Source organism: Xenopus tropicalis, chromosome 2 (assembly GCF_000004195.4).
Source record: "Xenopus tropicalis strain Nigerian chromosome 2, UCB_Xtro_10.0, whole genome shotgun sequence".
Classification (NCBI taxonomy): domain Eukaryota; kingdom Metazoa; phylum Chordata; class Amphibia; order Anura; family Pipidae; genus Xenopus; species Xenopus tropicalis.
This window is the reverse complement of record NC_030678.2, coordinates 28,506,069-28,528,962: the sequence shown is the minus strand read 5'-3', so window position 1 is coordinate 28,528,962 and position 22,894 is coordinate 28,506,069. Positions and strand designations below refer to the sequence as shown.

General features: G+C 43.7%; 2 protein-coding genes across 3 annotated transcripts in view; one reads left to right on the top strand and one right to left on the bottom strand.

Annotated features, from left to right (window-relative positions):
* The window catches only part of tbc1d23 (TBC1 domain family member 23), a 35,918-nt gene extending 24,461 nt beyond the window's left edge, over positions 1-11,457 (bottom strand). The window contains exon 1 of one of the 2 annotated variants that reach the window (XM_004912250.4): positions 11,292-11,457. In XM_004912250.4, coding sequence (XP_004912307.1) covers positions 11,292-11,383 — 92 coding nt within the window. In that variant the 5' untranslated portion in view covers positions 11,384-11,457. The remainder of the gene's footprint in view (positions 1-11,291) is intronic. The other variant, XM_004912251.4, reaches the window with a different exon arrangement.
* A 6,610-nt stretch (positions 11,458-18,067) lies between these two features.
* cmss1 (cms1 ribosomal small subunit homolog) overlaps positions 18,068-22,894 on the top strand; it is a 195,827-nt gene continuing 191,000 nt past the window's right edge. Inside the window, exon 1 of the mRNA NM_001016943.2 lies at positions 18,068-18,156. Within this exon, the coding sequence (NP_001016943.1) occupies positions 18,093-18,156 (64 nt within the window). The 5' untranslated portion in view covers positions 18,068-18,092. The remainder of the gene's footprint in view (positions 18,157-22,894) is intronic.

Below are 22,894 nucleotides of genomic sequence, written 5' to 3'. Positions count from 1 at the left end.
ACACACATCCTGGGAGGCAGCCCAACTTTATAAGCATATTCCTTCTATGTTTAAATTAGTACTGGCACATTGTTTTTCACACAATATGTCTTCTTTAAATTAAATTTAAAGAACTGTAGCCAATAATATCCAGAGACAATTTGCAACTGATTTTCTTTTTTTATTTGTGGTTTTTCAGTTATTCAGCTTTTTGTTTAACTGCTAGCAAATTTGGAATTTCAGCGGATATCTGGTTGCTACGGTACAATAGTATGGTAGATGTGTCTTGACAGCAGGGGTCCCCAACCTTTTTTACTTGTGAGCCACAGTCAAATGTAAAAATTCTTGGGGAGAACACAAGCATCATAAATGTTCATGGAGGTGCCAAATAAGGGCTAAGTTTGGCTATTAGGCAGCCTCTATGCACACTATCAGCTTACAGGAGGCTTTATTTGGTAGGAAATCTTGTTTTTATTCAACCAAAACTTGCCCCCAAGTCAGGAATTCAAAAATAACTCCCTGGTTTGGGGGCACTGGGAGCAACACCCAAGGGGTTGAGGAGCAACATGTTGCCCCTGAGCCACTGGTTGGGGATCACTGCATTACAGGCTACTATTATGCAGCCCCCTTAACCCATACTTACAGGGAAACAAGGCCATGGTAGCATCAGGCTAAGGGACTGTATTACATTAGCAGTAGTCAGCGTTGGACTCAACCAATAGCATTATTTTGCTCAATGACTGAGTTATTCATGGAGCGCATTATCGGTCTACATATTCATCATTTTTAGTGGGAAGTGACGTGGTCCTTTCCTTGCCATGGTAACAAGAAATATAATCAATAGAATATGAAAGGATAGTGCTTCCAGTGGCCAAATCATCAAAAACAATAGGGGATTGTCAAAATAATGTCCGGGTAAAGGAGAAGGAAAGGTACAATCACTGGGGGGGGGACAACAACACACAGTTTTGGCAGGTTTCCTTAAGCAATTCACTGCCATAGAAAAGGGGTCCTCCTGACATTGGCAAACAACTAAAGGTAAATAACCAACGTTTGCACTTTCTACTTTAAAAAGGGAGTCAAAAATGAAAAGTGTTGATTTTGCATTATTTACAAAGCTCCTGGGTATCCGCATTTTTAGTGACTGCTTCTTATAATCATATTCCATAATGGCGGCTCAACCTATTTGTACAGTGTCAGATCAGAGGGGATGCTGCAGGGCTCACATAAGCTTCTTACTAATCGGATAATGACAGCTATTTAGATCAGGAGACTTTCTTCTATGTTGCTGAACTAAACTTGTCAGCACTCTGAAAAGGGCTTAGCTGCATGCAGTGAAAATGTGTAATCAACAGCTTAGCCACCATGATTATACAGGCTGTGGCCAAACCCCTGGCAAAAAGAGGCCAATGTACAAAGATCTGCTCCCTGATAATACGCAGTATCATTGCCTCACACAGTTTGTATTTTTGCCAGCCTGCCCAGCCGACTCAAGCTCAATACAGAGCCACAGCTCAGCACATGTATGGAAAATGTTTTATTTTCGAATTCTGCTTTTTACAATATTCGGCTTTCAATTCTGCTTCAGTCTATTGACTTTAAACTCGTTGGGGCCCATGACCTTGGCAAACAGAAAGACTGCTGATCTAGAATACAGTAGATCCCCTATTTTACCTTATTCAGGGGACCAGAAAAAAAAATGGTGTAAAATCCATGAAAATGTAGAATTGGTGAAATGTACTATGCATTATAAACTGGCGGCAACACAGAAAAGGTAAAAATAAGTTATGGTGGTTCCACTGTATTGTGGTTATTAGCTATTACTTAAAGGGGTATTTTACCTTTAAATTAACTCTTCGTATGATTTAGCTTTTTGTTTGGCCTTGGTTGCCTTAACATACCAAAAGTTAACTTAAAGTTCAACTACCCCCTGCTGTTTTGTCCCCTTTTTTACTCATCTTCTAGTCTGTCACTGAAACCAATTCCCCTTTGCCAACAACCAGGAAGTTTAAATGCCAAAATGAGGAACTGAGAATATATGAATATTATACATGTTGTGCTCTTTAGTAAATGAGCCACATTCTCAGCTGATACGTGCTCATTCTTGCCTAGCAGTCAGTCAGTTATCTCATAAAAGGTTATTTTCAGGAGCAGTGTAGTGATAACAAAACTGCAAGTAAGTAATTCCATTGTTTTGTGGCTGTAACTTCCTCACATTTAGTTGGAAAAAGATAATGAAACAGAGAACATGTGATTTATAAATTGTGTAATCCTGGAGTTGGGATAAAATCTCAAAAGTGTAAATTGTACTCAATATTTTACTCCAAAGGGAGTGTGTCACAAAGGGTGACACACTTAGGCGTGAAGCTTACATTTATGATGTAAAAAGGCATGGTTTTATACTTGCATGCAGAAGCTTATTACCAGCTGCTTTTTGGACAAAAAATTCAGCAGTTCAGTCTTGCTTTACAGCAGACAGTCTAAATATAAATTCAGGAATACAACAAGTGTCTCACATGCCCCATGGATAAATCATTTAGAGTGCTGGCAGATGGGATGTTTTTAGGCCTGTGCTTAAATTCCTCCAGTGTGTGCTTTGGACTACTATGTGATGCATAAGTTCTCCCACCAGTTATTGATATTAATGATGGTAGAAAGGTCATTTACTGTCATATCTGCTAGAGGTGAAAAAGTGCAGGAAACAAAACATCCGTCTTCCATCACCCCTGCTGTATGAATCTCTTATTTATATGTAAAGAGTTTGACTAATGGTAGCCATGCCCTGGCTGACTCTTCTTGGTATCTGACTGGTCAGCCAATGACCAGATACTGACTTACTGTCCATACACAGGGTTGGCCAAACAATATTTTTCTCTTTGTTTGGGACTTTCTGCAAGGAGTGAAGAAAACCTATTGGTTTTTCCTTATCTGTCGATCCATTATAAAGATTGATAAATAGTGTAACTGCATAATTTTGCAAAAATTTCACTGTGTTTTTCGTCACATCAATGTGCATTTTTTTGTGCCAAACACATTGGAGCCAATTGGCAATTTTTCTTGCGTTTTTCCTCGTGCAAAAAAACTTTTTTCAGCAACAAAACAGCAAATTTCATTGCAAAAAAATCAAACACAAAAATCACTCATCTCTAATCATAAACTCAATCAGCAGATGGCATTTTTCGGTGTGGATAAATTAGCTACCTAGAAGGATAACCTGTTGGTCTCCCAAAAACTGACCTGTCCCCCAACTGGCGTTCATGCACAGATGATCAGGAAGTATGGCCAAAATCAGCTAAGAGCATCCCACTAAATCTGGGATATCAGACCAGCTTGAAGAACTACAATATAAAAAGTCAGCAAAGTAAATATAAATGTATGAAATATAAAAATACTAATGTAATGGGATAAAATACAGCACTACGTAAATTATTTAATAAAATTTCAAAAAGTGGAAAGGACAGGCTTGCATTCAGCAAGGTTATAAAGGTTGCTGTCAAAGCTTCCACTTTAAAGAAAACTAATAAAATGTATTCTTTCTTGGGGCGGAACTGTTTGCCTAATGGAAAGTACATCTCTGTGGGCAGAATAATACAGGCAGCTTTATAACATTAAAGCAATGCCCTTAGGATAGCTTGTCATAGCATTCACCTGCACACTGGGTACTTGCCAGTTCTCACATTCAGCATTGATGGTTTCATGGTTTATACAGAAACTAACACTCTCTGCAAACAAGCAACTCAAAACTGGGTCTGTATTTGAATTTTGTTCAATCACCTGGATCTTCTATTGCTACTGGATAATGCTGGCTTTTCATAATGGAACCAAATAAATGAAAAACAAACAAATGCTCACGAGTGTGTTAATAATACAAAGGGCATACACTTCATTCAAGTTCATTTTTGCCTATGAAGTCAATTACCATTTAAAGAGAAAACATACCCCCATTTCACATAAGCTTATTTAATATGGCCCATAGAAGAAAAAAAGTGCATAAACACTACTTAAACTGCCCAAATTAAAGGGTTAATTAACCTTTAATTAATCCTTATCATAGGATAGTTATAGTTATATTGTGAGACAATTTGCAATTCGTTATCATTAGTTATGTGGTGGTTTTTAAATGATTTTTATTTTTGTTCAGCACCTCTGCAGTTTGGAATTTCACCCATTATCTGTTTCTAGGGTACAATTTACCCTACCAGCAAGTTTCAATTAGAGATTCATTCATTTGGGAGTTTTTACTTTGAAAGCAAACAGGCTGCAGGTAAAACTCAGTCCCTGTGTAAAACGCATATTGAAGCAGTAGAACCAGAACAAAGTGAGTGTAGGACTGGTCAGACCGAGGATGACTTTGACATAGTTGGCCAGCTTGAAGCAAATTGCAATATATGGACACACAATCCCTGTTTTGTTTAAAGAGGAGGGCATTTACTGGTAGCTTAATGCACAGAAGGGCTTAATATATAATATATGTCTCCTATATACGTTGATAAATGCAGAGGACCCCTTGTATCTTTATCTACCGTTTATGTACACGATCACAACTCAAATACAACCAATAAAATGTTTTCTACACTAAATTTGGTCATGTGACAAGTCTGGATATAGCATTTTTGCTAAATGCAAACCAATCTACATGAAATTAGAGAATTATTGTACAAAGAAGTCAATGGAGTCCTTGAGAAATTGGGTAAATAAAAATCCCATTGGAGGCCATATGTGGCCTCTAGAACCCAGCCTAAGATTATAACAAGAGAGTAAAAAAAGGAACAAACATATCCAATAAATACGCTGCATCTCTAACTGAACCAAAACTACAAACCTCCCTAAACAGCCATAGCAGTATTACTGACAAAATATGGTGTCTAATAGAACCAGCTGATGCCCAACACCATCTTATCTTGTTAAATTAACAGTAGCTACAGACCTTTTTGAAGCAGTATATACTATAAAGATCCTTTATTATCTTTAATGCATATTTATTAAGAAACAACATATTCCACAGTGCTGTGCAATTAGTGGTTGTAAACAATGAACATTACATACAGAAAAAAAACAACCAATACAGAAAGTAAAGAGGGTCCTGCCAATAAGAGCTTACTATTCATATAGGGCAGTGATCCCTAACCAGTGGCTCGCGAGCAACCTGCTGCTCACCAACCCCTTTGATGCTCCCAGTGGCCTCAAAGTAGTGCACTCTATTACATATTTTGGCATTGGAGCAGGGTTTAGAAGCACAGAGACACAGTTTTACTACAGGCAGAGCCTCCTGCAGGCCAGGACTGCTGTCCATATGGGGCTACCAAATAGCCAGCCACAGCCCTTATTTGCCATCCCCAAAGACCTATTTTATGGTTGTGTGGCTTAAAGGAACAGTAACACCAAAAAATGAAAGTGTATAAAAGTAATAACAATATAATGTACTGTTGCCCTGCATTGCTACAACTGGTGTGTTTGCCTCAGAAAGACTACTATAGTTAATATAAGTTAGCTGCTGTGTAGCCATGGGGGCAGCCATTCAAAGGAGAAAAGGCACAGGTTACTTAGCAGATAACAGATAAATCCCCATTATATGGGGCTTATCTACTAGTTATCTGCCATGTAACCTGTGCCTTTTCTCCTTTTTTCCAGCTTGAATGGCTGCCCCCATGGCTACACAGCAGCTTATTTATATTGTAGCTTTTCTGTAGCAAAAACACCAGTTTCTTTGCAGAGCAACAGCACATTATATTTTAATTACTTTAAAACACTTTAATTTTTTGATGTTACTGTTCCTTTAACAGCACTTTTTACATCTGTGTGGCTCACAAGTAAAAAAAGGTTGGGGATCCCTGGTGTACGGCATAGTGTTTAAGTCCATGATTTTTCATGCTATTTCTGGCTGAAATGTATTTAGACTAAAGAGGCAGTAATAGAATATAGAGGCAGAGATACAATTCATGGAAATTATACTGCTTCTTTGACAAGTTTCGAACAAGGCCAGTGAGCAATTACATTTATAACTGCTTTTGTGGAATTTATTTCCTCATTTTTGAAGCCTGAACAGTTCTGTTAACACTGACACTGAAGTCTGTGATATATACGTGGAAACACAAATAGCAACATGATTTTATCCACAGACAAAAAGTTGTTAAACAGATCCAGTAACACATGCCGCAAAACAGAATAACTATAAAGAGTAATGTGTAGAGGTTTGTGATGCACCTTGCAGGACCAATCCTTTCTACTGATGGAAAGAAAGGGACAGTCTGGCGGAGCAGAATTCAATTGGCAATTAGTAACTAACAATAGCTCATACTGCTAAATAAGGTGTTTAACAATGCTTCAGTGACACCGGCCTAAATGATTCTAAAAACAAACTGACCAATACAGAGTGGAATAATGTACCCCCTATTGTGAAATACAGTATAAGGATATAAAAAGACAGCAAGGAATTTCATGACCATATAAAGGAACAAGGCCAAAGGCAGAGCACTTTTGTATACGTGCGTGTATAGCCAGCTTAAGCACTGATTACAACTGAGGATATCAATAACTTCCATTTATAAGTATAGATTCTACAGGACAATCAAGACTTGTTCAAGTGTATAACAAACTCATATTCCTATTTGACCTGCTGTAAATGAAACTGGACATAAATAATCTATCGTTACGTGAAGGCCACTGTGTTAAATTTTTAGCACTCTCTTTAAAGGGGTTGTTCACCTTTTGGTTAGTATGATGTAGAGCGCAATATTCTGAGACAATTTGTTATTGGTCTTCATTTTTTCATTATTTGCAGTTTTTTTTGTTATTTCATTTTCAGTTCAGGAACTCTCCAGTTTGGCATTTCAGCAGTTATTTGGTTGCTAGGGTCCAAGTTACCTTAGCAGGGAGTGGTTTGGATGAGAGACTGATATATCAATAGGAGAGAGCCTGATTAGAGAATAAAGTTACAAAAAGTTTTTTGGCTGCTGGGGTCTGCAAAGAGTTGAAAGAAGGCAAATAATTCAAAAACTATAACAAATAAATAATTACTAATTTAAAAGTTGCTTAGAATAGGTCATTCTATAACAGGGGTCCCCAACCTTTCTTACTCGTGAGCCACAGTCAAATGTAAAAAGACTTGGAGAGCAACACAAGCACCATAAAAGTTTATGGAGGAGCCAAATAAGGGCTGTGATTGGCTATTAGGGGCCTCTATGCACACTATCAGCTTACAGGAGGCTTTATTTGGTAGTAAATCTTGTTTTTATTCAACCAAAACTTGCCCTCAAGTCAGGAATTCAAAAATAACTCCCTGGTTTGGGGGAACTGAGAGCAACATCCAAGGGGTTGGTGAGCAACGTGTTGCCCCAGAGTCACTGGTTGGGGATCACATAACATTTGCTGCTCAGAATGTGTTAAGTACATTAGCAAAAAGTTAGTTGGTTCAGAAAATAACTGTTAAACCAGCTGAGATCTAACGTACCCTTTGTCAGCTCACTCTTCTCTGGACTCTCAATTTCGTTGTCACTTTTAAGCACCGAAGATCAAAAGAGAAAGAATGACCCCCTCCTCACACTTAATACAGGGCAATGTCTTGCTGGCCCTTCCTGCTGCTGACTGGCAATGCTTTCAAAGTATAAGTTCACTATTCACGAGTACCACAAGGTCTTTCTCGATCAAGTATTTGCCTTTATCCCATGAATGTACAGGTATACGATCTGTTATCTGAAAACCCGTTATCCAGAAATTTTTGAATTATGGAAAGCCATCTCCCCTAGAGTCCATTTTAATTGAATAATTCTAATATTTGAATATTATTTCCTTTTTCTCTGTAATAATAAAACAGTACCTGTACTTGATCCCAACTATGATATAATGAATCCTTATTAGAGCCAAAACAACCCAATTGGGTTTATTTAATGTCTAAATGATTTTTTTAGTAGACAATATGGAGATCTAAGTTATGAAAAAGATCCCTTTAATAGCAAACCCCAGGTCCCATACCTGTATAAGCATCCTACATATTTTTAAATCCCAAATATATGTATGCATATCTTTATTTATATAGCACTACTTATGTATGTAATGCTGTACAGTAGAACAATAAATTCATTCAACAAACAGGTTACAATAATAGATAAATACAAGGTCAGATAGTAAATAAAAATAAATACAAAGTACAGCTGCAATATTTAAGAATCAAAGAGATGGAAGGATGGAGGTCCCTGTCCCATACAGCTTACAATCTAAATAACCTTATATTAAGGCTGATGGTTTTGGGCACTTTTCTGCTGGCTGAAAAACACTGTATGCCACCAACCTTGCCAACACGTGATCTCATTTGTCATTTAACTGCAAATTGATTTGGATACCATCTTTACAATCACCTATAAATATACAGAATCCTGCAGCACACCTCTCAGAACCATAGTCTGATTAGAAAATGCAACACTGACAACCAATCTCTGTACATGATCTGTCAGGCAGATTTCTATCCATGTACAAAAAGACCACCAAGGCTTTCAGAACTTAATTTGAAAATGAAATGTTTGTACAGCACTGTATGAAATGCCTGGGCAGAGTTTAATAGGCAACCCCACTGCCCAACTTGCTACTACATCATAAACAGCACATACATTTGTGCTAAATGATCTGTCATTCATTAAACTATGCTGGTGACTTTTAGAATTGCCATTCTCCAGAACATACCCCTGATTCTACTTCAGAGGCACATTACTACCTGGCTCTGCCCATGGCCATATGCTTTAGTCACGTATGATAGTGGTACTCCATCACCTACCAAATCTGCAGGAAGTGTCCACCATCAGGATGGGGTTCTCAAAATAAAACTAAAAATAAAAAGTATAAAAAATAAAAAAAGGCATATCTTTTTAAATATAGGCACCCGTGGGATGCCCTTGTAGGCACGGACCCTCAGGTTTCTATATAGAAAAAAAAATACAGCTCACAGCTACTTTATGAGACATAACACATTGTTTTCAGGCACAAAGACAAACAGCATATGTCATCAACCTTTAACTGAAGAAATAAAATAAAAGCTGATGGACAGCTACTCCAGACTTCTGCATATATAGCAACATCCTTCCAGCAAATCATCCCTGGCTTGTTATGCATAATTGTTATTATACACGATGCCTGAAACCAGGCCACAGCAATTATCTCTGGCTTCATCTATGGGATGTCATAAAAATGCATTAGAGAAAAATATTATCCTCTCCAAAGCAATCCCCTAATGTAAACCAGTAGATATTGCCTATGATAATGGATGGGATCCCAAAGCCTTTCCCCTATGTGCAGATGAAGCCTATTGCATAACTCCCAGGCACTTTAGTAAGGGATACAAGCAGACGCTTCTCAGTTTAATGACTGACCCCACTGCTTGAGAGGCCAGCGTTGCATGTGTTGTTCTAAATAACCAGGGGGATAAACAGACATGACTCCTATGTAAAAGTTATAAGCCAAGTCTGTGCCCCCCCCCCCCCCCCAAAAGATTACTTGATCCCTGTGTTGGGGATACTGAAAGCAAAGCTGGGCTAAACTACAGCTCCCTGCATACCCAGACATCTTAATACTTTGAGATGAAACTCATCAAAATCTCTGTAATCATTCACTGTTCACTAACAAAATGTATTTCTCTTGATCAACTCCCTGCTTTCTGGCAAGATTTGCTTCCTACAACATTCACCAATTCAGATTATCACCCCTGCACCCTAATAAACTCCCAGCTGCCTATGTACTAATACAGAAACCACATCGGCAGGAAAAGTTTTCCCTTCAAATTTTATCCTTTCAAAGGGTCAGTGACACCAAGCAATATAAAATGTACAATGATGTATATGCAATGCATGCCAGTCTCTTTGTAACCTGTGACCCCCCCTTGTATGTATGTACATCTTTATTTATAAAGCGCTACTTATGTACGCAGCGCTGTACAGTAGAATACATTAATACAAACAGGGGGTTATTAAGATAATAATAGATAAGTACAAAGTATAACAATAAATACAAATAAATACAAGATAAATACAGTTGCAATAAGTTAAGAGTCAAGAGACACAAGAGGATGGAGGTCCCTGCCCCGTAGAGCTTACAATCTTGTATACTACCTACTGTCCCTGCTATTATGTGACCCCCCCCTTGTATACTACCTACTGTCCCTGCTATTATGTGACCCCCCCTTGTATACTACCTACTGTCCCTGCTATTATGTGACCCCCCCTTGTATACTATCTACTGTCCCTGCTATTATGTGACCCCCCCTTGTATACTATCTACTGTCCCTGCTATTATGTGACCCCCCCTTGTATACTACCTACTGTCCCTGCTATTATGTGACCCCCCCTTGTATACTATCTACTGTCCCTGCTATTATGTGACCCCCCCTTGTATACTACCTACTGTCCCTGCTATTATGTGACCCCCCCTTGTATACTATCTACTGTCCCTGCTATTATGTGACCCCCCCTTGTATACTATCTACTGTCCCTGCTATCATGTGACCCCCCCCTTGTATACTACCTACTGTCCCTGCTATCATGTGACCCCCCCCTTGTATACTACCTACTGTCCCTGCTATTATGTGACCCCCCCTTGTATACTACCTACTGTCCCTGCTATTATGTGACCCCCCCTTGTATACTACCTACTGTCCCTGCTATTATGTGACCCCCCCCTTGTATACTACCTACTGTCCCTGCTATTTTGTGACCCCCCCTTGTATACTACCTACTGTCCCTGTTATCATGTGACCCCCCCCCTTATATACTACCTACTGTCCCTGCTATTATGTGATCCCCCCTTGTATACTACCTACTGTCCCTGCTATTTTGTGACCCCCCCTTGTATACTACCTACTGTCCCTGCTATCATGTGACCCCCCCTTGTATACTACATACTGTCCCTGCTATTATGTGACCCCCCCCCCATACTACCTACTGTCCCTGCTATTATGTGACCCCCCCTTGTATACTACCTACTGTCCCTGCTATTTTGTGACCCCCCCCTTGTACACTACCTACTGTCCCTGCTATCATATGACCCCCCCCCCCAAAAAAAAAAAAAAAACTTCCTTGCCATGCTAAGTGCAACCTTGGATCCCCTCTGCTCCCAACCCTAGGGAGCAACATCTGTACAGAGTGTCATTTAGGGACCTTGCACATGCCCCATGCTGTGTATCCCCCCCCAATAACAGAGGCTATACATGATGCCGTATCCAGAGTAGCTGCCGCCCAGTCACTACGTCCCTCTCCCCTACAGTCCGGCCTGTACCCTTCCCCCACTATAGCCCGTACTGTATGGCTACCTGCCCACTGACACTGCCTTACCAGCTATCCGGCTCCTCCTCTTCACCGGCTCCCGGAGAGGACAGCGGGGGAGAAGGCGAAGACAGAGGCGAGATTTCCTCGGGCTCAGCCATGTTAGACTGTTGACGTTCCACGTCACTATCCCGGAAAGCAGCGCCAGTGTCGTAAAGACAGGAAAGAAACGCCTTGTGCCTGGGGCGGACGAGCGCTTCCAGTCTTTTCTATTCCTGTATTGTCATTCGCTGTATGGGGCTGGGAACTCTCCCTCCACCATAACAGTGCCACAGCATGGGGGATCTCAGCACCCCCCAACCTGCCAGTGCCACAGCATGGGGGATCTCAGCACCCCCCAACCTGCCAGTGCCACAGCATGGGGATCTCCGCACCCCCCAACCTGCCAGTGCCACAGCATGGGGATCTCCGCACCCCCCAACCTGCCAGTGCCACAGCATGGGGGATCTCAGCACCCCCCAACCTGCCAGTGCCACAGCATGGGGATCTCCGCACCCCCCAACCTGCCAGTGCCACAGCATGGGGATCTCCGCACCCCCCAACCTGCCAGTGCCACAGCATGGGGGATCTCCGCACCCCTCAACCTGCCAGTGCCACAGCATGGGGATCTCCACACCCCCCAACCTGCCAGTGCCACAGCATGGGGGATCTCAGCACCCCCTCAACCTGCCAGTGCCACAGCATGGGGGATCTCAGCACCCCCCAACCTGCCAGTGCCACAGCATGGGGGATCTCAGCACCCCCCAACCTGCCAGTGCCACAGCATGGGGGATCTCAGCACCCCCCAACCTGCCAGTGCCACAGCATGGGGGATCTCAGCACCCCCCAACCTGCCAGTGCCACAGCATGGGGGATCTCAGCACCCCCCCAACCTGCCAGTGCCACAGCATGGGGGATCTCAGCACCCCCCAACCTGCCAGTGCCACAGCATGGGGGATCTCCGCACCCCCCAACCTGCCAGTGCCACAGCATGGGGGATCTCCGCACCCCCCAACCTGCCAGTGCCACAGCATGGGGGATCTCAGCACCCCCGAACCTGCCAGTGCCACAGCATGGGGGATCTCCGCACCCCCCAACCTGCCAATGCCACAGCATGGGGGATCTCAGCACCCCCCAACCTGCCAGTGCCACAGCATGGGGGATCTCCGCACCCCCCAACCTGCCAGTGCCACAGCATGGGGGAACTCAGCACCCCCAACCTGCCAGTGCCACAGCATGGGGGGTCTCCGCACCCCCCAACCTGCCAGTGCCACAGCATGGGGGATCTCTGCACCCCCCAACCTGCCAGTGCCACAGCATGGGGGATCTCCGCACCCCCCCAACCTGCCAGTGCCACAGCATGGGGGATCTCCGCACCCCCCAACCTGCCAGTGCCACAGCATGGGGGATCTCCGCACCCCCCAACCTGCCAGTGCCACAGCATGGGGGATCTCTGCACCCCCCAACCTGCCAGTGACACAGCATGGGGGATCTCCGCACCCCTCAACCTGCCAGTGCCACAGCATGGGGGATCTCCGCACCCCTCAACCTGCCAGTGCCACAGCATGGGGGATCTCCGCACCCCTCAACCTGCCAGTGCCACAGCATGGGGGATCTCCGCACCCCTCAACCTGCCAGCGCCACAGCATGGGGGATCTCCGCACCCCCCAACCTGCCAGTGCCACAGCATGGGGATCTCCGCACCCCCCAACCTGCCAGTGCCACAGCATGGGGGATCTCCGCACCCCTCAACCTGCCAGTGCCACAGCATGGGGGATCTCAGCACCCCCCAACCTGCCAGTGCCACAGCATGGGGGATCTCCGCACCCCCAACCTGCCAGTGCCACAGCATGGGGGATCTCCGCACCCCCCAACCTGCCAGTGACACAGCATGGGGGATCTCCGCACCCCTCAACCTGCCAGTGCCACAGCATGGGGGATCTCCGCACCCCCAACCTGCCAGTGCCACAGCATGGGGGATCTCCGCACCCCCAACCTGCCAGTGCCTCCACAATAGGAACTCATACTGAAGGGATATAATGTTGCAACCACACACAGAAGCTGTCCTTTAGTAATCGCAGGCAGGTGCTGCCACTGTAGTGTTGGGAAATGTAACCCATGTGTGCCTGTTCGGGCAATGTTAGGAGGCCTCTGAATGGGTCTAGCGACTGCCAAAAAGCACAGACTTACTAGAGATCACTATAGGAGTCCTATTTTGTTTTATATACACGGTTTCATTTTTATTTCATTGGACACTGATTATTAATGGCTGGCAGTGTTAGACTGGGTCTCTTAGAGACCACCAGATAATTAGCCTAGCTCCGCTCTCGCAGCAATTAGATATAGGTAGAGCCTAAAGGTATAAGTTGCTATATAGGCTTGGATGGGCCAATGGGAATGCTCCTAAGCTAGAGCCAGGGACCAGCATGAGATCCTCTGGTACTGTCCAATGTAACCCTACTTCCTGGCCATAAAACTGATGTAAGTGTAGTTCTGCTCTGTAAAAATCCAAGACATTATCGGGTACAGTCATTTTATTGTGTGTGATTTTATAAAATGTGATTTCTGAATGACACACTATGAGGAGCCAATACCTAAACCTAGTGATGTGCTTGTCCGTTTTCCATAATGAGGAAAATATCCATAGTACCACAGGTTGAGGTAAAAGTGTTAAAATGATAATGTCAAGCAAAGTAGTCAGTAGAGATTAGCAGCAGTTATGGGCTATGAAAATGTTCTGAGAGACAAATCTGCTCTGTTTTCCTGGTGTCGGGCTGCCTTGTTCTAACTGATCAGACACATGAAGCAATTACAGTTATCATTCAGTCACAGCAAACAGCGCTAACTATAATGGCACAAGGGGCAATCTTTGCAGGGGCGGTAAATAGGCTTCCAGGCAGTAAGCAGGCATTACTAATGTATATATATTAACAATAACAACATATGTTTATGAAAAATGTCTTACTCCCAATGTTTAGGGGGGGCTAAAATGTAGGCATTTTAACCTATATACCATGCATTGGAAAGAGAGAACTAAGGTCCTCACCTGTCAGTCACAGGCAGAGACACCATACTATAACCTGTCAGTCACAGGCAGAGACACCATACTATAACCTGTCAGTCAAAGGCAGAGACACCATAACCTGTCAGTCACAGAGACACCATACCGTAACCTGTCAGTCACAGAGACACCATACCGTAACCTGTCAGTCACAGAGACACCATACCGTAACCTGTCAATCACAGAGACACCATACCGTAACCTGTCAGTCACAGAGACACCATACCGTAACCTGTCAGTCACAGAGACACCATACCGTAACCTGTCAGTCACAGAGACACCATACCGTAACCTGTCAGTCACAGAGACACCATACCGTAACCTGTCAGTCACAGAGACACCATACCGTAACCTGTCAGTCACAGAGAAACCATACCGTAACCTGTCAGTCACAGAGACACCATACCGTAACCTGTCAGTCACAGAGACACCATACCATAACCTGTCAGTCACAGAGACACCATACCATAACCTGTCAGTCACAGAGACACCATACTATAACCTGTCAGTCACAGAGACACCATACTATAACCTGTCAGTCACAGAGACACCATACTGTAACCTGTCAGTCACAGAGACACCATACCGTAACCTGTCAGTCACAGAGACACCATACTATAACCTGTCAGTCACAGAGACACCATACTATAACCTGTCAGTCACAGAGACACCATACTATAACCTGTCTGATAGGGTTTAAATTACTTAATGCTGAATTTATACAAATTTTGTTTTAAATCAAGAAGGTCTGAGAAAGTATTACTTCAGTTATTATGATTATCCTCACTATCTTGTCTTTGTCCAAGTCCAAGTTGCTCCGGCCTTGATTATCTCAGCTAATATTCAAGGCTAAGAGATCATAATAAAGCTTCAGCAGCTACTTAAATAATTTCTGTATTTCTACTAATAATTTCAAGGCATATGTATCCACCCATGATACGTAAGCATAATGGGATGTGTTTTTCTATCTACTATATAAGTAATAACAAAACAAAATAAAGTTGAACTTGTTTGCAATACACATACTGGTTGTATCGTTTGTTCAAGTTCCCTGATCAGCTCGCATGCAGTGACATAGATATCTTGCCATCACACAGATTAAATCGGACCGGTCCGTGACTGCTTATAGGGACAGTGCTACAGGTGCACAGACAGAGTTACAGAGATTTACCCTAACAGTTCGTGCTACAGGTGTTACGAACAGAGATGACAGTATTTAACCCTTTCACTGTCAGTCACAGAGACACCATACTATAACCTGTCAGTCACAGGCAGAGATTAATATACACTAATCTGTCAGTAAGAGGCAGAGAAAGAGGCTATTTTGAAGCTATAAAGAGTGCAGGTAAGTGCAGGTAAGTGACATGGGGCAGGCTGTGTATAATATACAGGTAAGTGCAGGTAAGTGACATGGGGCAGGCTGTGTATAATATACAGGTAAGTGCAGGTAAGTGACATGGGGCAGGCTGTGTATAATATACAGATAAGTGCAGGTAAGGGACATGGGGCAGGCTGTGTATAATATACAGGTAAGTGCAGGTAAGGGACATGGGGCAGGCTGTGTATAATATACAGGTAAGTGCAGGTAAGTGACATGGGGCAGGCTGTGTATAATATACAGGTAAGTGCAGGTAAGGGACATGGGGCAGGCTGTGTATAATATACAGGTAAGTGCAGGTAAGGGACATGGGGCAGGCTGTGTATAATATACAGGTAAGTGCGGGTAAGGGACATGGGGCAGGCTGTGTATAATATACAGGTAAGTGCGGGTAAGGGACATGGGGCAGGCTGTGTATAATATACAGGTAAGTGCAGGTAAGGGACATGGGGCAGGCTGTGTATAATATACAGGTAAGTGCAGGTAAGGGACATGGGGCAGGCTGTGTATAATATACAGGTAAGTGCAGGTAAGGGACATGGGGCAGGCTGTGTATAATATACAGGTAAGTGCAGGTAAGGGACATGGGGCAGGCTGTGTATAATATACAGGTAAGTGCAGGTAAGGGACATGGGGCAGGCTGTGTATAATATACAGGTAAGTGCAGGTAAGGGACATGGGGCAGGCTGTGTATAATATACAGGTAAGTGCAGGTAAGTGACATGGGGCAGGCTGTGTATAATATACAGGTAAGTGACATGGGGCAGGCTGTGTATAATATACAGGTAAGTGCAGGTAAGGGACATGGGGCAGGCTGTGTATAATATACAGGTAAGTGCAGGTAAGGGACATGGGGCAGGCTGTGTATAATATACAGGTAAGTGCAGGTAAGTGACATGGGGCAGGCTGTGTATAATATACAGGTAAGTGCAGGTAAGGGACATGGGGCAGGCTGTGTATAATATACAGGTAAGTGCAGGTAAGTGACATGGGGCAGGCTGTGTATAATATACAGGTAAGTGCAGGTAAGTGACATGGGGCAGGCTGTGTATAATGTGCAGGTAAGTGACATGGGGCAGGCTGTGTATAATATACAGGTAAGTGCAGGTAAGTGACATGGGCAGGCTGTGTATAATATACAGGTAAGTGCAGGTAAAGGACATGGGGCAGGCTGTGTATAATATACAGGTAAGTGCAGGTAAGTGACATGGGGCAGGCTGTGTATAATATACAGGTAAGTGCAGGTAAGTGACATGGGGCAGGCTGTGTATAATATACAGGTAAGTGCAGGTAAAGGACATGGGGCAGGCTGTGTATAATATACAGGTAAGTGCAGGTAAGTGACATGGGGCAGGCTGTGTATAATATACAGGTAAGTGCAGGTAAGGGACATGGGCAGGCTGTGTATAATATACAGGTAAGTGCAGGTAAGGGACATGGGGCAGGCTGTGTATAATATACAGGTAAGTGCAGGTAAGTGACATGGGGCAGGCTGTGTATAATATACAGGTAAGTGCAGGTAAGGGACATGGGGCAGGCTGTGTATAATATACAGGTAAGTGCAGGTAAGGGACATGGGACAGGCTGTGTATAATATACAGGTAAGTGCAGGTAAGTGACATGGGGCAGGCTGTGTATAATATACAGGTAAGTGCAGGTAAGTGACATGGGGCAGGCTGTGTATAATATACAGGTAAGTGCAGGTAAGGGACATGGGGCAGGCTGTGTATAATATACAGGTAAGTGCAGGTAAGGGACATGGGGCAGGCTGTGTATAATATACAGGTAAGTGCAGGTAAGTGACATGGGGCAGGCTGTGTATAATATACAGGTAAGTGCAGGTAAGTGACATGGGGCAGGCTGTGTATAATATACAGGTAAGTGCAGGTAAGGGACATGGGGCAGGCTGTGTATAATATACAGGTAAGTGCAGGTAAGGGACATGGGGCAGGCTGTGTATAATATACAGGTAAGTGCAGGTAAGTGACATGGGGCAGGCTGTGTATAATATACAGGTAAGTGCAGGTAAGTGACATGGGGCAGGCTGTGTATAATATACAGGTAAGTGCAGGTAAGGGACATGGGGCAGGCTGTGTATAATATACAGGTAAGTGCAGGTAAGGGACATGGGGCAGGCTGTGTATAATATACAGGTAAGTGCAGGTAAGTGACATGGGGCAGGCTGTGTATAATACAGTAACAATAAAGTTTGTGGGAAGCAGCGCGGCTGCAAACAAAGCTCCAATCAGCACTTGGCATGGGCGTGGTTCCGAGATGAGAAAGAGGCTTGGATTCATTGCTCCGCCCCTACATGTGGCTCCTGATTGGAACCTATCGGAGTTGGTACGAAGTAGTGAGGCTGCCCGGTACCGGCTAAACGTGGGATTCCCACATGGCGGATGAGCTGGGAGACGAATGGTGGGAGGAGCCGGCCGGTGACGCTGCTGATAACTCAGGTACAGGGAGGGGCATGGGATAGTGCCGAGTAGCTGCCTGTAGCTTCCCTATAGAGCCTGCTGGGATGTGCATGCCGGCTTACTGTGCTGCAGCACTCGGGGAGACAGGACTTTAATCTGCCTGAGCTTCTTCCATTCACCGGGTGAAACCAAATCCCTCATGGCCAAGGGTCTCAGCTCTAGTACAGTACCGGGCAGCAAATGGGCTCTGATTTTGGGGAGGAAAATCAGAGCAATCATATGTGCCCAGTGCATTCCCCCTTGTACTTACAGACAGCCAATCATATGTGCCCAGTTCATTCCCCCTTGTACTTACAGACAGCCAATCATATGTGCCCAGTTCATTCCCCCTTGTACTTACAGACAGCCAATCATATGTGCCCAGTGCATTCCCCCTTGTACTTACAGCCAGCCAATCATATGTGCCCAGTGCATTCCCCCTTGTACTTACAGCCAGCCAATCATATGTGCCCAGTGCATTCCCCCTTGTACTTACAGACTGCCAATCATATGTGCCCAGTGCATTCCCCCTTGTACTTACAGACAGCCAATCATATGTGCCCAGTGCATTCCCCCTTGTACTTACAGACAGCCAATCATATGTGCCCAGTGCATTCCCCCTTGTACTTACAGACAGCCAATCATATGTGCCCAGTGCATTCCCCTTGTACTTACAGCCAGCCAATCATATGTGCCCAGTGCATTCCCCCTTGTACTTACAGCCAGCCAATCATATGTGCCCAGTGCATTCCCCCTTGTACTTACAGCCAGCCAATCATATGTGCCCAGTGCATTCCCCCTTGTACTTACAGACAGCCAATCATATGTGCCCAGTGCATTCCCTCTTGTACTTACAGACAGCCAATCAAATGTGCCCAGTGCATTCCCCCTTGTACTTACAGACAGCCAATCATATGTGCCCAGTGCATTCCCCCTTGTACTTACAGACAGCCAATCATATGTGCCCAGTGCATTCCCCCTTGTACTTACAGACAGCCAATCATATGTGCCCAGTGCATTCCCTCTTGTACTTACAGACAGCCAATCATATGTGCCCAGTGCATTCCCTCTTGTACTTACAGACAGCCAATCATATGTGCCCAGTGCATTCCCCCTTGTACTTACAGCCAGCCAATCATATGTGCCCAGTGCATTCCCTCTTGTACTTACAGCCAGCCAATCATATGTGCCCAGTGCATTCCCTCTTGTACTTACAGACAGCCAATCATATGTGCCCAGTGCATTCCCCCTTGTACTTACAGCCAGCCAATCATAAGTGCCCAGTGCATTCCCCCTTGTACTTACAGACAGCCAATTATATGTGCCCAGTGCATTCCCCCTTGTACTTACAGACAGCCAATCATATGTGCCCAGTGCATTCCCCCTTGTACTTACAGACAGCCAATCATATGTGCCCAGTGCATTCCCTCTTGTACTTACAGACAGCCAATCATATGTGCCCAGTGCATTCCCCCTTGTACTTACAGACAGCCAATCATATGTGCCCAGTGCATTCCCCCTTGTACTTACAGACAGCCAATCGTATGTGCCCAGTGCATTCCCCCTTGTACTTACAGCCAGCCAATCGTATGTGCCCAGTGCATTCCCCCTTGTACTTACAGACAGCCAATCGTATGTGCCCAGTGCATTCCCTCTTGTACTTACAGACAGCCAATCGTATGTGCCCAGTGCATTCCCTCTTGTACTTACAGACATCCAATCATATGTGCCCAGTGCATTCCCTCTTGTACTTACAGACAGCCAATCATATGTGCCCAGTGCATTCCCTCTTGTACTTACAGACATCCAATCAAATGTGCCCAGTGCATTCCCCCTTGTACTTACAGACAGCCAATCACATGTGCCCAGTGCATTCCCCCTTGTACTTACAGACAGCCAATCATATGTGCCCAGTGCATTCTCTCATGTACCTCCCCCCCAGCCCTTCTGCTCTTATTGCATGTAAGTGTTTTATGATGTTAGAAATAGAATGACTGCTGGCTGGTTTTCTTTTTCCTTGGCAGGCTGGCCCCAAGTTCTGTTTATGGCAGGGTGGCTGGTGCATTTTGTGCATTGATTTTTTATTTGTTTCACAAACCTTAGCTTAGTGACCCAAAGGAACCAATCTGAGTTTTGTTTACTAACTTTAAGAGCTGAATCGTCAGATACGCAGGTAGAAATAAAAGAATTCTACCCCCATCTGATGATTCAGCATTAAAACTTTGCCAATGTTCGAGCGCCTTCAAAGGTGTCTGAATGATAAGGTGACCGATATCCAGCAGCTGATTGGTTGTTATGAGTTATAGTGCAATTGCAAGCTCCGTGCCCAACTGTGTGTCATACCCAGTACCAGAATGAGTGAGAGATTAATGCAGTGATGCCCAAATGTTTCCATAACATGGGCCACTTATTCACTATGCTGTTTGTTTGGGGGACAGATTATCATAACATTATCATGCCAGTTAATAAGATTATTGGAGCTTTTGACAAGTCTGAAACCATAAAATATTTGGGGGGGGCCATATCTGTCCCAAAGGGCTCCAGCTGGAGCGCCATGGTTTCACAGGTAAGTTTACATGGATGTTAAGGGCTTTGGCACACGGGGAGATTAATCGCCCACGACAAATCTCCCTTGTCACGGGCGACTAATCTCCCCGAACTACCATCCCACCAGCGAAACTGTAAGTCGCCGGTGGGATGGCACATGCTGAGCAGGCGATTTCAGCAAATCGCCAAAGTTGCCTCGCGAGGCATTTTCGCCGATTTGCCTAAATCGCCTGCGCAGCGTGTGCCATCCCACTGGCGACTTACAGTTTCGCTGGTGGGATGGTATTTCGGGGAGATTAGTCGCCCATGACAAGAGAGATTTGTCGCGGCCGACTAATCTCCCTGTGTGCCAGAGCCCTAAGAACTGTAGGGCTTGTGCTCAGGCTTGGACTGGCAATCTGTGGATTCAGGCAAATGCCAGAGGGGCTGCTGTAAGATGCCATAGGCAGTCACTATTTATTGGGCTGGTGGGGGCTGTTTGGGCCTCTGTGTACTTGTAATACTTGTAATGCCAGGGCCTATTTTGAATCCCAGTGTAGATCTGCTTGTAGCAGCAAATGCCTACATACCCTAACAACATAGTGTACTCCACACATCTTGGTTATTAATGTTAATAGCTGTGGCTTCACCATCACAAACAGTCTGATTACAATATATACATCAATGGCAATTTTGTGTTTTTTTTATTTTACCAAATGTCCCTATTTTCACATGGGCAGGTTTGTTTTAGCCCAAGTGCTGCCAATTGTAGCAATTAATCAACATAAGCTTTGATGTTATTGTGATCCATCATTGTTGTGTTACTCTGATTAGGGAATTAAGTTTAAGGAGCCATCTGGTGTTTCAGTTGCAGTGCAACATCACTAGTTTTTTTTTTTTTTACACTTTTTTCCCCTAAGTGTAGACAATTGCCCAAAATGACCAGAAAGTGGTGCTGTTATTACAAATTCATTTAATTAGAAAAAAATGTAAATTTGAAAAGTGCTTAGAAAAATTTTCTTTAATTTATTTGAAATGAAAGAAAAAAAATAATTAGTTGTTTCAACAATTTAAAATTGCTAATATAATGAATTTTGTAGCAAGAGTCACCCAATGGTCATTGTGGCCAACTGTTTACAGTCAGGAAAAAAAAAAAATGAAATGAAAGGTGTTGTGATTGTTTTCATGTTGCTTTGCTTCATACTAACTAGAGAAACGCCAGATGTCTCTTCTAACTTGATTTTCTAAGCTGAACAACCAATAGTGATGAATGAAAATATTTTGGCAGGTTTCGCCGTGAAAAAATGCTAATAATCTCCAATGGGTGAAAAGAAGACGTGTGGTAAAAAAACTGTTGTGAGAAAAATTGACTTCAGTTTCACAACTTTTTGCCATTAAGCAAATTTTTACCGAAGTGAAATGGGACAGATTCGCTCATCTACACACCTCCTTTTTCAGGGTATGTTTTTTCCTGACTGGAGACTGTTGCTGAAACCAGCCAGCAGGTGGTGCTCTTGCTGCAAAATGTATTTTATTTGCAGTTTTAAATTGTCTGAAATGTCTAATATCTTGAAAATGAAAAAAATAATGAGTAATGTAAATTGCAAAAGTGCTTAGAAGACCAATTTTACATTCATATGTTTTTAGGGTTTGGATATGCTTTCATTTTTTTTTGAGAGTTTTTGTTGCTTTTTAGCAGAGCACTTGATCCAGTGAAGCTGGAGTACAATTCCAAAGTCCACTTTGTACTCTTAGCAAATAGTTGTATCCCCCTGTGTTTCACTAATCATGTGTCACCTTCAAACCAACATTGAATATGATGTATGACAGGCATTCCATCTGGTGTGTTGAGGGGCCATTCACATTCCTACTTTGTGCTACTTTGCAGCTGCTGGAACCTTCTCAAGGGTTCAGCGGAATGTGGTCCTGACCTTTTACATTTAATCAATTTATCAGTTTGGACATTTTTTTTGTTAATTTTTGTTATAACTAGAAAAACCGAATTCTCAACAGCAGAGCACCTGATAAAAAGTGTGCCTTCTGGGAGCTGTTGGTCAGATTTCCAGTGATCATTGGCCAGTTGCTTCTGGATTTCCTCCAATCAGAGTGGGTCAATGGCAGCACAATGCAACAACATGATGGAGTTGAATTGCAGTGTTTTAGTATATAGTGGCACCCATCATGTAGGGCAGGGGTGGGCAAACTTTTTGGC